The sequence below is a fragment of the Alexandromys fortis genome, unplaced genomic scaffold (assembly GCF_014885135.2).
Source record: "Alexandromys fortis isolate MF-2015 unplaced genomic scaffold, M_Fortis_MF-2015_v1.1 scaffold_3, whole genome shotgun sequence".
Lineage (NCBI taxonomy): Eukaryota > Metazoa > Chordata > Mammalia > Rodentia > Cricetidae > Alexandromys > Alexandromys fortis.
The window spans coordinates 26,617,442-26,629,970 of NW_026067909.1; the positions used below are offsets into that span (position 1 = coordinate 26,617,442).

The 12,529-nt window shown below is 51.6% G+C and overlaps 1 protein-coding gene across 1 annotated transcript in view; it reads right to left on the reverse strand.

Annotated features, from left to right (window-relative positions):
* Window positions 1-3,351: 3,351 nt before the first annotated feature.
* Window positions 3,352-12,529, reverse strand: part of Arhgef10 (Rho guanine nucleotide exchange factor 10) — a 70,684-nt gene continuing 61,506 nt past the window's right edge. Inside the window, exons 27-28 of the mRNA XM_050136507.1 lie at window positions 6,994-7,116; window positions 3,352-5,056 (exon numbers count right to left, since the gene is read on the reverse strand). Of these exons, the coding sequence (XP_049992464.1) occupies window positions 4,539-5,056; window positions 6,994-7,116 (641 nt within the window). The 3' untranslated portion in view covers window positions 3,352-4,538. The remainder of the gene's footprint in view (window positions 5,057-6,993; window positions 7,117-12,529) is intronic.

A 12,529-nucleotide genomic window follows, 5' to 3' on the forward strand; every position in this document is an offset into this window, starting at 1 on the left:
GTGTCCGCCTGTCTCTGAGAGGCTTGTTCAAGAAGGACAGCCTGGAGTTGAGCCAGTTTGGGCAGCTCCTCCACGCAGCTGGCATCTGTAGGCATCACTCACTAACACCCTGCTCTGAGTTTCCTGATGGATTATGGGATTTTAGGATACTGTCCTTCTTGGGCTCCTACAGGGCCAAGGCTGGGTTCTACTGGGCAGGCTCAGAGGCTCCATTTGAACCAGACCCCAGAGTTGTCAGGTTTTGCACAGGGCTGTCAGGATTACATGGTAGCTTTCCAGGCAATAGTCCACGGCCTCCTGACCACAGCTAAGGTAGTTAAAGGCAGCTGGATGACAAGGTGTGTGAGTGGGTTTGTTGGGCTCTGTGCCCTGCCCACACACCAGAAGCGCAGCAGAAGTAGCTTGTCTAGCTCAGTGCTGACCCTGTCTTGACCAGGTTAAGAGCTGGTAAAAGGTTGTCTACCCTTGTCCCATTGATCTTGACAACCAAGCACGCTAGACAGTAGCCACACGGCTGAGCCAGCCTGGGTCTACCAGAGCAGGGGAGCACATTCCAAACTCCCTGAGACATAGAGCTCCTTCTTCAACAACTTGTCTTTTACAGTCTTACATTGGAACCACAGTGAGTCCCCCAGCGGCACAGACATTCACAGGGAAGTAGAGTTCTGCTGGCACCAAAGAAATACACACGTGACCCATACCAACAGAAGCTCTCAGATGCCAAGGCTTTCCAACCCTGCTTGCCAAGAAATGGTTAATTCTTCTCCAGAATCACAGGGAGCACTGGCCCCAAGCCCAGGGTGACCAACAGCTGCCTCTGCTATTTCCACTCCAGTAAACATTGCCCAAACAGTCCCTCATAAAAAGCAGCAATTGTCAGAGAAGGGCATGTATGTGTGCATACATGGGTACATGCACACCCGTGTGCAGGTGCGTGTAAGTGCATGTGTTTGCACAGGGATGTAGACCTGTGTGCACCCGTGTATAACTGTGTAAATGCATGCAGGTGCAGACCTACGTGCATACACATGGGCACAGACCTTCATGCAGGTGTGTGAATGTATGCATATGCATAGGTACATACCTATGTGTGTAAATGTGTGCATATAGACTGTGTGTGTATATGTGATATGTGTGTGCTTATAAGAGTAGAGAAGGGCTAGGACGTGGGGGAGCAGTCACTGGAAGGTTGAGAACTATCAAAGCCCTGGATCAGAGCTAAGGTTCTTCTTTAGGGGAACTTTCTCTATCCCCACGTGAATACTCTGCCTTGGGAAGCTGGGTCTGCAGTGCGGCTTAGCCAAAGGTTGTAGGGGTGAAAAGCTCCAAGTTGAAGACGTGGCACCATGTGGGCCTTCATCTTCAGATCCCAGGGCATATACTAAGCTGGGGTTGACAAGCCTTATGTTTGCTACTGAGGTCTGCAGCCTCAGTAAGTGGAGGCATGTCCAGACTCTGGCAGAGAGCGCCAGTCAGGGCTCCTCCTGGACTATGGCTCTAGTGGGCCACCTGTTTGGGGGGAGCCAATGAATAAATCCTGTAGTAACCAGCCCTGACCACTGTCTTCCATGCTTGAGGCAATGCTGGGCTGGGTACCTAGTTCTGAGTGACAGTCCTCAGCTGAAGGGTGGAAGAGAACCCACACTTACACGTCTAATTACAACCATGTATTCCAGGCTCCAGCACCAAGGGCTTCACAGACATTGGCTCATCTCTCTGAAACAATGGCAGGACAGTCAACCCTGCCTCAATGAGGCCACCCTCAGTGGCACGATCTGTCAAGCTGGGCCTTGAGGACTGCACACATCCCCAGTGTCCCCACTGTGTGCCCAACACCACAGCTGAGGTACTGTCTGGCCAGAAGCCAGCAAATAGGTCATCCTGTCCCTTGGTGGCCTCTGGCTTTCCCCGGGGTGGGCGGGGCTGCCTGCTGGTGCCCGAACAGACTCAGGACAGCTTGCTCATGTTTCCTAGGAGCTGAGTGCATTTGCAGCACTCTGGGGAGGAAGATGAATCTATAGGAGGGTGCCCAGGGCTTCCTTGTGATGATCTGGGAACACCAAGTCCTATCACCCCAGACCACTTCCCCGGGACCTTGCCGAGCACTGGCTGGTTACAGGGCCTGCTTGTATGCTGAGGTCCAGGTGATGACGTAGTGGGCAAATCCTGACTACCAGGTTTTGCTTTTGTTTTGGAAGCAGGGCTTCCCTGTGTAGCCCCCTGGCTGTCCTGGAACTCACTCTGTAGACCAGGCTGGCCTCGAACTCACGAGATCCACTTGCCTCTGCCTCCCGAGAGCTGGGATTAAAGGTGTGTGCCCCACCACCGCCGGGCATGACCACCTGTTCTGTCATCACACTCTGATCCCTTAGCTCTACTTCATGTCACTCTGATGAGCTATCCACTTACTTCTCCCACACCTCAGACCCAAGGCCTGGCAACGCTAGCCGAAGGCAGAGAGTAGGTAGCTCTTGGATGCGTTTGTGGCTTCTGAAATTTTGTCAAAACCTTACCATGTCCCGAAAACTTTGTATCTGGAGGGGTCCTGGAAGCGGGACACAGGATGGGGATGTCACGATGGTGCTAGAAGACAGTGAGGAGCTGGCCTTGAGGGCTGTGGTAGGTGTCCTTCTCCATTTGAGCCTCCAAGGAGACTCCAAGTTCATGACCCTGGGAGCTGACCCAACATACCACCTGAAACACTCTCTCAGGACCCGGGGGTTAATACTGAGGCTACAGGTCCTAGAGAGGGGTGCCAGCATGATGGGGCTCATACTTCACTCCCAAGCCTAAGAGAACTTCACGTGACTCCGCCATATGGGCTTACGAGGGGGCTGTTCATTAAGTAGGCTGGCCTTAACATGTTGCTTTGTTCAGTGGGCGCGGACACACCTGTGACTCTCAGATCCAGGACTCAGCAGACACAGGCCACAGCAGGCTTTGCCATCCTTTGAGCTCCCACCTGCACTCTCACCACCCAGCCTGCTTCTCCCAGGTACCGAGATGCGGCGAAGCTTGCTCCGTCCATGTCCTCTATCTGCAGAGCGGAAATGTTTGTGGCGCCTGCCATCCGGGGCTGTGAACTTGATCTGTACATCTCGGCTGTCCTCTGGTCCACCCTGGTCTTGCAAACCATCAGTAAGAACTCACGATGTCATCATATGCCGTGAGAACCACCAAGTGCGGGGGTCCTTGGAGGTTCCCAGCTCACCCGCGAGCTGTCCTTCACGTGGTTCAGTCTCTGCAGCTGGCCACTACAGGGCCTGAATGGACGGAAGAGGACAGCATCCTCCCCTTTTGGATTTTACTAGGGGTGGGTGGGTGGGGAGGAAGAAAGGCAACTTGTAATACTGCATTCTAAAATAAAAAGTCTTTTATTTTTATCAAACAAGATAGCAGCTAACAGTTTAAGAAAGCTTGGGTATATGTGCAATTTAGAAAATATTTGGCCAAGTTAAAAGTTAGCATTTTTAGTTATTTGTAAAGTGCTGAGAAGTGTGTTTCTGGTGACTATCTGAATTAGGCTATTAAAAAAAATACTCTTAGCCATCCAGTAAGTAAAACACTGATGTACAAACACGGGTGGGGCAAACGGAGCACAGGTTACTCCTGTCCCTTGACATGCACAGCTGCCTCTCATGACCCTGTATGTCCTTTGGGGGGGGGGTGGTCACCGGCATGGCAGGGAATGCAGGCAGCGGCTGACTCATCGGCACCATGGGCTGGCTTTCTGATAGTGCACGGACCCGAGCCTCTGCCAGTACCATCCCTGCGTGGCTGCACCCGCACGTGTCCCACCGTAGATATTACTATCACTAGCGTGAGAAGGCAAGGATGATTTGGCATGGAAACTGGAGTCCAAATGTTGATGGGTATTGAATATTTTGGCTTAAAGCAAAGATTATGTGCAAAACACTACAGCTAGAATATTGACTAAAATGTTAACGGTTAATTTTTAATAGAAAATGCAATATAAAAACGCTATTTGTTAAAGGGTACAGTACACGTATCAGTCACTTTGGAAAAAGCCCCAGTCACTCCCAAACAAAACAAGTTGACTGGACTGGAATGTGTCACCTGTCTTTTTAAATTGTTACAATTTTTATTCTGGGATTTAAAAAAATATATAGGATATAAATAACAGTAGTGAGTCTAAGTCAAATAGAATGATTTTAAGAACTGTTAATGGCCTCCTATGCTCCTGGACGCTACAGTGCCCTGTCAGCTCTCTGAGGCGTGTCTGGACGGAACTGACGCCGTCAGCGCACTTGGCACCTCGGGTGAATGACAGGGCAGACGGTAGCACTACGGAACTTTGCTCAGTGACTCAACAGCCACAATGCTGCTCTGCCTCCCTCACACATCTGGAATCAGCTGTGCAGTGGGAGAAGGCAGAAGCTATGTGACCGCTGCATGCTCCTTTCCCAAACGCTGCTTCCAGTTGGTCCCAGTGGTACGGATGCAGCCTGTGCCACTTGGCCTGCACCCGCTGAGAGCTGTCCCTGCTTGCCACCCTGGTCCAGGCAGCAGCCTCCGCCCTACGTGCTCAGCAGTGGGATCTGCCACACCATCACTGAGGACACCAGGTCCTCCTGGGAAGGCTGCCGGGCCTTCCTGTGCACTCGCCGGTGGCCTTGGCCCCCACACACCACCAATGCGGAACTGGCTTTGGCTCTCCTAGAGCGCTGTGCCCTGCTCCTTGGGGAGCCACTGGGGTCCTTCAGGAGGTCACACAGGCTGCTGTCCACAGATCTGTGCTCTAGGGAGCTGGAGCCATGCGACAGGCTCAGAGACCCCGAGGATGAAGACAGGTCACTCTTGTGAGCTGTCAATCCCGATGAGTCTCCCAACCAAATGGCTGTGTTGGTGTCAGTCTGGCCCAAGCAAGAAGTGCCGTCCTCACCGCCACCGAGCAAATCCTTGGGGTCTTCATCCTGAGGATCGGGGCCAGAGGGCGGGCTGTCTCTGGCTCTGTCCTTGTTCTTCTCAAAAGCTGTGGCCATGACAATGAACTTAACAGGCCCATTATGTGCGTGGTAGGAGACCATGCCTCGCCCTGAGAGGACAATGCAACAAAGGTCTTTAATAACACACATCCAGCTTAGGGTATTAAAGGGCAGGATCTGACCTCACACTCGTACCCAGGCAACAGCTTGGAAAACAGCACTAACACATGGGCCAGTTGAAGCAGAAACACCCTGGTCATTTAGTGTAGATGCTCAGTTATCGAAGCCTTAAAGCCGACAGTTTGTGGTAAGCAAGTCAGTGCTCTAGCAGAGGATGGGGTGCAGTTCCCAGGACCCATACTGGGCAGCTCACAACTGCCTGTAACTATAGGGAATCTGATGCTTTCATCCGGAATCTATGGACCACACACACACACATACACACCCCTAGAGTAATACAATAGCAAGTTTTTAGCTTTGGGCATGGCATATTTCCTCACTTGCTCTATGCAAATGGACCTGATTTTCCTAAGTCTTAAGAAATCAAAGACTGATGTGCTCAGTGTCAGGAACACAATGCCTACGCTCCCAGAAGGTCCTAGCAATTTCCACTGCAAAAAGTTTTTGGAGCTTGAGAAAAGCAATTTTATAGTTGTTTATTAAAACCAGGACTTCCTGTCTCCCGGCCATGGTTTGACTCATTCATCTTAGCTGCCAGAGACAGCTCCTGGCCACGGACGGAGTGCTGCCTCCCGATGTCACCGGCTCCACAGGCACTAAAGACAGACACCCAGATACTGGAGCATGGCAGGAAGTAGCAGAAACAGAGGAGAAAATAAAGTCGCCAGGAAGACACACTTTACGAGACTGCCGTAGGCAGCACAGAAAGAGGAAGGTAATGTGCGGAGCAGATTGGTGACTAAAACAGAAGGAAGGGTGTGGAGGGGTCAGGGGTGAGTGGACAAGGACAGTTGCCTGGGAACTCAGACCCATAAACCACGCCCCAGGTCCTCCACCAGGTAGCAGATGTGTGGCCACCATGCTACCCCGTTAACATTAGAAAAAACACTTGCTAATTAAAACTTGAGGTATCTGCTGTGTATCACTCCTAACAAAAACAAAATTCAAAAATGAGCGACTATGAGCTGGGGCAGTAGCTGGGTGGTAAGTGTGAATGCCTAGCCTGTGTGAGCCTGGATTTACTCCTCAGCTCTGAAAATGAAGGTGGGGGAGGGAGAGGGGAAGAACGGAGAGGAGAAGGAAAGGAGGGGAAGGGGGGAAGGAGGAAGGAGGGGGAGGAAGGGAGAGAGGGGAGAAGGAAGGGAAGAGGAAGGGGTAAATGAACTGAGATTCACGATGGAACCCGGAGAGGCTGCCGCTGCCTTGTTCAGCCCTCTGCTCTGCAGCTGCCTTCCCTGGCGTGCGTGCGTACAGCGTCTGTATTCCACCTGCGGTGTCAGCACTCAGGGCTCCTCTCAGTCTCTTCCCCCTCCTTCAGTGAAGGACCAGGCAGCCACTCCTGTGCATCTCCCACCTCTCATCTGAGCACTCAGGAGGTCTCCTTCCATGCTACTGAAACCTTCCCATGACGCTCTGGCTCTGTCCTGGTTGGCACTTGCCTGCGTCTTCCCATCATGCTTTGTTCATGGTGGGGCTTGCCTCTGAGTAGCATCCTGAGGTGGAAACCTCAAGACCACGATGCTGAGCTGCTGCCTAGTAAGAACTGCAGCCAGAAGCAACACTCAAGAGGAGAGGTGCCTACCCAGCTTCCTCTACGCCCAGTAAGAAGGGGTCCGTTTCCACTGAGCAAAATCCTACCTTCTGATGGGAACTAATGGGTAAAAAAGGCACCATGAAATGAGTTTACAGGACCGATTCTCCTGGAACTACTAACATGAGAGAGAGAGAAAAATGGAATTACGGAGAGAATATGAAAACAGAGCGAGTGAGCATCTCCGCTAACTATCTATAGTGCCCTCAAGACCACATGACAGCAACACACCGAGCCACTTTGAGGAGAGGCAGGCATGTAGCTGTGCCCACTTACCTGTCACTTTGGGGATACCCTGAAGACGAGGGACTGGCAGGGCCACAACAACGCCCAGGCTGGTACCAACCATGAGCAAGCCATGACAGACGAGCAGGCTGGTAACGGACAAACGCTGGTGCCCTGGGTAAGAAAGAGAAGTAAGTGGCCCCATGTCCTGCAGCTGGCTCAGGCAGCAGGGCTGGGTGGGTATCAGGGGGTGGGTGTGCAGCCTGGAAATGCTCCAGACATTAAGGCCAGGCTCCCAAGATACCACTACGCTGTGGCAGGACAAGCTGTAAGGATGCTCACACCTGTGACTTCCTCTTCAGAAGAGAAAGACAAGGATCCTAAGGTTGAGGTTGACCCATCAATGCACCACAACTGAACAGCAGCAAGCACACGGCAGGTCTCCAGTCTCTCCTCAGACTGGCCTTGCCAGAGGTGAGCCAACCCCAGAGCTATTCAAACCATCTGCTCCTACACAGTTACATAGTGCCTGCTCGCCCTTCCTCCCTCCCTCTCTCCCTTCCTCCCTCCCTCCCCCCCCCCCCCCCCTCCCCCCCCCGCCCCCCCTGCCCCTACCCATAACCCTAACACTAACCATAAAGCTAACCNCACACACACACACACACACACACACACACACACACTAGCAGCACACTGTGGATAAGGTACGCTGCCTTTGAGGCTTCCAGAGTTTCTGTGCAAGTGCACCCCACAGGCATGGTGCTAGTGATGATAAGGAACAGGGGTGGTGACTGCACTATGGGATCAGCGAAGGCCTCCAGGGTGCCTGGGCTGTTCTGAGCCTGCTCTGTAGCCAGGGAACTGAGGGGGCAGGAGGAGGACTCTGGAGGAGTGAGGAGCAGCAATGCTGTGATGGGAAGTGAGCCTGGGTGGGAAGGAGTCTTAAGACTGGTCCTAGCAGCCGGCCGACCGGCACAGAGGCACTGAGTTCTGCTGACTCTGGTTTTCTGTAGAACATACATTATTTTTGCTATGCCTGCTTCTGATACAAAGTTTGCGCCGAAGGCAAGCAAATACTAGGGTCAAAGTGGACTGCGGGTCCTCAGAGATTGTTTTTATGAAATGCTTAGACTTCAAAACAGGTATTTTAGAAATAAAAGGCATTTTTAACTTCATAACATTGATCTGTGTAATGTTTTAAAAAGCTAAAACAGTATTTAATCCCCGAAATTCCAAGTTTGTCTATTTGGGATGATGCAGAACTTAGGGTTGCAGCTAACCCCACAGTGGCCACATCCTCGAGCGGGTGCTTGCTCAAAGGCTGCTGAGAAACGCCGAGGAGCTCTGGGGCCCAAGGGGCCATCATGACAGCAGTTATTGCTGAGAGCTGTGTTATCAGGCCGGGGCAGGCTGGTGGGTCATCCCAACATGCAGGAGCCACTTCCTCCACCTGTTCCCCCTGGATCCCCCACACTAAGACAGGAAGACAGATGGGAAAATGGAAAGTTCCCGTGAGTCTGAGGGACTTCCTTTGTAAAACACAGAGGTATGGGAAGTACCACAGTGCCAAGAATACCTCTCCGCTTCCACCCAAGGCCTCGGCTCTGCTCAGAGCAGCTGCCTGAGGAGCAATCATGCACCCGGGCGCCAGTTAGCTGCTGCGTGCAGGTGAAGCACCACAAATGTCGTCGCTGGGACTGACTGCTCTGATCAGACATCAGAAACTATTCTGCACTGGGAGACTGACTTTCCTTTATTTTTTCTACAAAGAAGAATTTTTGAATTAATAATTTTTAGAGTGTTGACCTGAGCTGGGCTTTTAAAGAAGCCTGAGAAATACTTTTACTGTAAATAAGGTCACTTCAAAGACAATTAACGGGCAAATTGGGCGTCTCATGTGTAACGCCATTTCACTCAGTGACTCCAAAAAATAGTTTACCATCAAAGCACGAAAGACAGAGGAGTCCCTAGATATTCTCATTCATCTGGAAATACATCTTGAGTCCTTCATTCTCTGTTTGAATCTCCTATATATAAACAGTGTGTGTGTATATATATATTTTTTCAGAGTAATTTCACTTTTACACCTACATTATCTTAAGTATAGTAAGAATCTGGGAAGTGTTCCATTGCCTTTTCAAAGAAATCCCTTCTGTCAGGAGTGTATTTCCCCCAGGAGAACGCACAGAACAGTACATCAGGTTCAGATGATGGCAGCATCCTGGAGAGGTCAGAGGCCCTGCAGGGATGCTGAGATACAGGAGCTTAGGTGTGCATCAGCAGGGTCCCCCTGAGCCCAAAATGCTGACCTGAAGTCAAGACGATCAGACAGAAATCACGAGAAGAAATGGCCTCAACAATTAGCAGTAACAATAAAAGCTAGTAACAAAAAGGAAGCAGCTAAGTCCAAGGTGCTACTATTTTCTACTTTCTATTTGGGAACTGAGTAAAACCTCGTCCCAGCAACTGGCTGATTGCTGTCTTCAAATGCTCACCTCCTTGCTGTCCAGGGTAGTCCTGGTTAGCAGGAGACTTGATGCCAAGGACCTGCTGTGTGTGTGTGTGCCTGCATAGAGTTCCCCATTCACACACAACTGGGAAGGAGAGCAGTTTAACTCACCAACCCCACCAGCAAGACTCACACTGTTTTTCCAAACACATGGCCCTTTTATTTGGCCACATCACTTCCGGCAGCCATATCTGCTCAGCAGGGTCACAGAGGATAACTGTGCCCCAGTACCTCTGTCAACTTGCTCTGTGTGGTGACACGGAGGCGTTGGAGGCTGCACAGGGGCCTTCCCAGGCTGCAGCCACACCTTCTGTGCCTCTGTTCTCAAGAGTCCAACGCCTGCTCTAATAGATGAGCCCCAGGCAGGATCTAAGATCTACTCTTGGGCGGCAGTGTGCTCAGTGTGGTCTACATTAGGAGCCCAGGTCAAATGGCCTCAGATCTGAATTCCAGTGGAAGGGGAAGCTAACTTGCTAGGAACTGATTGATTATTCCAGGTGTGGTCTTAGGTCTGATCAACTTCTGATGACTCAGTATCATTTCTTTCCCAAATTTTGTCCTTTATTGACTCAGTGTGTCTCTAGCTGCAGGACCTGCTTGGACTTTATTACTCTTAACAATGGCCTGGAAGGACACTTGCCCGTGCTGCTTCCACACACACTTATGTGCGCTTACTGTGGTACAAGCAGCAGCTCAACACTCGGGCTTCCACACAGGCACTGCTGTGAAACACTGGCTTTGTTCTCCCTAGACCGCGGTGTGTGGAGCTCATTCTAGGATGTCAGGAACTGCTGATGGACAGAACAGACAGAACCCAGCTCTTACGTAACCCTCCCCCACCACCACCACTGCGGGACTGCACATCAACACTAAAGGAACACTGGGGTGCACACATGACAAGGCCTCCAGAGGCGGAGTGGAAGCCACTTAAAATACAGCAGACGACGCTGATGAGCACAGCCCAGCTCAAGGTTTTCCAGTTCACACTGGTCCCACCCGTCCATGAGTAAGGAGCAGACTGATGACCTCCTGCATGGAACGAGACCAAGACCTGTGACAGAGGGTCCCGCAGGCCGTGTCCAAAGTGGCTTATACCAGTTCATTTTCCACAGCTGTGACCAAGTAGCTGACATTAGCAACCTAAAGGTCTGACTGACTTTGGGTCACAGCTTCAGTCCACGGCTCCACTGCTTCTATGCCAGTGGCAAGCCAGAGATATGACAGGAGGGTGTGGTGAGGAGAGCCGCTCATCTCAAGTAGCTGGGAAGGGAATGTGCATGGGTTGGGGGATCTCTCCAAAGCACCCCCCAACCAGCAACACATCTCTAAGTAGACTCCACCGTCTCTCAACACCTCCAAAGTATGACTCCATCGCTGGATTAGGCCGGAGCCCTCATAAACCATCTCTAACACTGTGGAGACTCTGACAGACCCTCCGGCCTGAGGGAAGAGAGGCGGTGAGGAAGGCAGTCCTCTGGAGAACGGCCCATACCCTACATCCTATGAGTCAGGTAGTGCCAAGGGTCGGGCTTTGCCGAGGGTCGGGCTCCGCAGAGAAGGCTGGGGCGAGCCAAGGTTCGGCCAAGCGGAAACAGCGCAGAAGGCTGAAGAGGGGTAGCACTGGCCACAGGGTGGACGGAAAGAACTCAACTGCACCGTGCTGTGTGGCTCAGCTGCACAACACTGCACACCCAAGCTGAGTGGTCTCCAAGTGTTTCCTAACCAGAGCTGGCCGCCTGCCCAGGAGGGAGGGACCCCCCTCCCCACAGGTCTGTATGTGCCATGCTGGCCTGCGTCCAGGCACGTACTGCCGGTGATCTGCTCAGAAGTCAGGCGCATCCCACTGTCCACAGCAGGAGGAAACCGAGGGGACACATGAGAGCGGCACACAGTTCAGCTTTAAAACGGGGAGGACATGGAGGGCGTGAGGAGCACCAGATAAGGGAGGGTTGGCGAGGGAGAGCAGCAGAGCCACCTCACCGTTCACTTGGAGTTCTTGCGGTTTGGTTTCAGTGTATCATGTACAATGATTAATTTCCTAAAATCTCAACCCACAAACCCCACTCACTGGCCACTCCCTCCTCTCCCCAGCTCTGACAGAAACTGCAGGGGAATGAAACCGAGGCAGAGCAGGGCCCCTGTGGCAGGGACTGTGGCCAGACAACATTCCTGTGGTTGGTTCTCAGGATTCCAGGAACCATGGCAACCAAGGCAGCTTCACTGGAGGCCGCAGGGTGCCGGGTCAGGACCTAGGTCCCAGAAGCCTTTATCACAGAACAACCTAACCCCTGTTCCTTTCCATGTCAAGAGAGCGTGCAGGACATTCTCTGGCCAGATGCAAGCAGGTGTTGGCAGCTGGTGAATCTGACGTGGTTTCTGTCTAAGGGACAATAGATTCTGACAGCAAACGCCTGTCTAGGTAGCTTATGCTTGGAAGAAAACAGTCAAGTCCCCAGCAATATGCTTTGGGAGCCATCCTGATGCTACGATGTTTTTATTTTCTAAAAATAGTACATATTACATAAACACCCACTTTCCTAACTAAATAAAAGTCATTAGTATTTTTTTTAAAAAAAAAATGATTAGCAGCCAATCCCATAGAAGAAAACACCTGGCAGCACCCCTAGATGCCTGTGTTCTGCAGGTCTCAGGGAATCTTTCCTGCCGCCATATTTTTTGCCTCTACCTCATTATTCCTCACGTCATAGGAGGAGTTTGTACCCTTTCTGCACTGTGACCCCGAAACTATTGTGCTTTTTCAAGGCATCAAAAACACTAATTGTGATGGACGGTATGTGTCAGAATTCCCTTAAATTCTCATGTTGTAGGAGGTGGTACCTGAAGGAGGGGCAGATTAGATCAGGATACAGGGCAGCATGAGGGTTGGCCTCATGATGCAATCAGCACTGTTACAGCAGAGACCAGCGCGGATGCTCTCTCTGCCCTGTGTGAACACGGTGTTGTCCATGAACAACCTGTTCTCTCTGCCCTGTGTGAACACGGTGTTGTCCATGAACAACCTGTTCTCTCTGCCCCGTGTGAACACGGTGTTGTCCATGAACAACCTGTTCTCTCTGC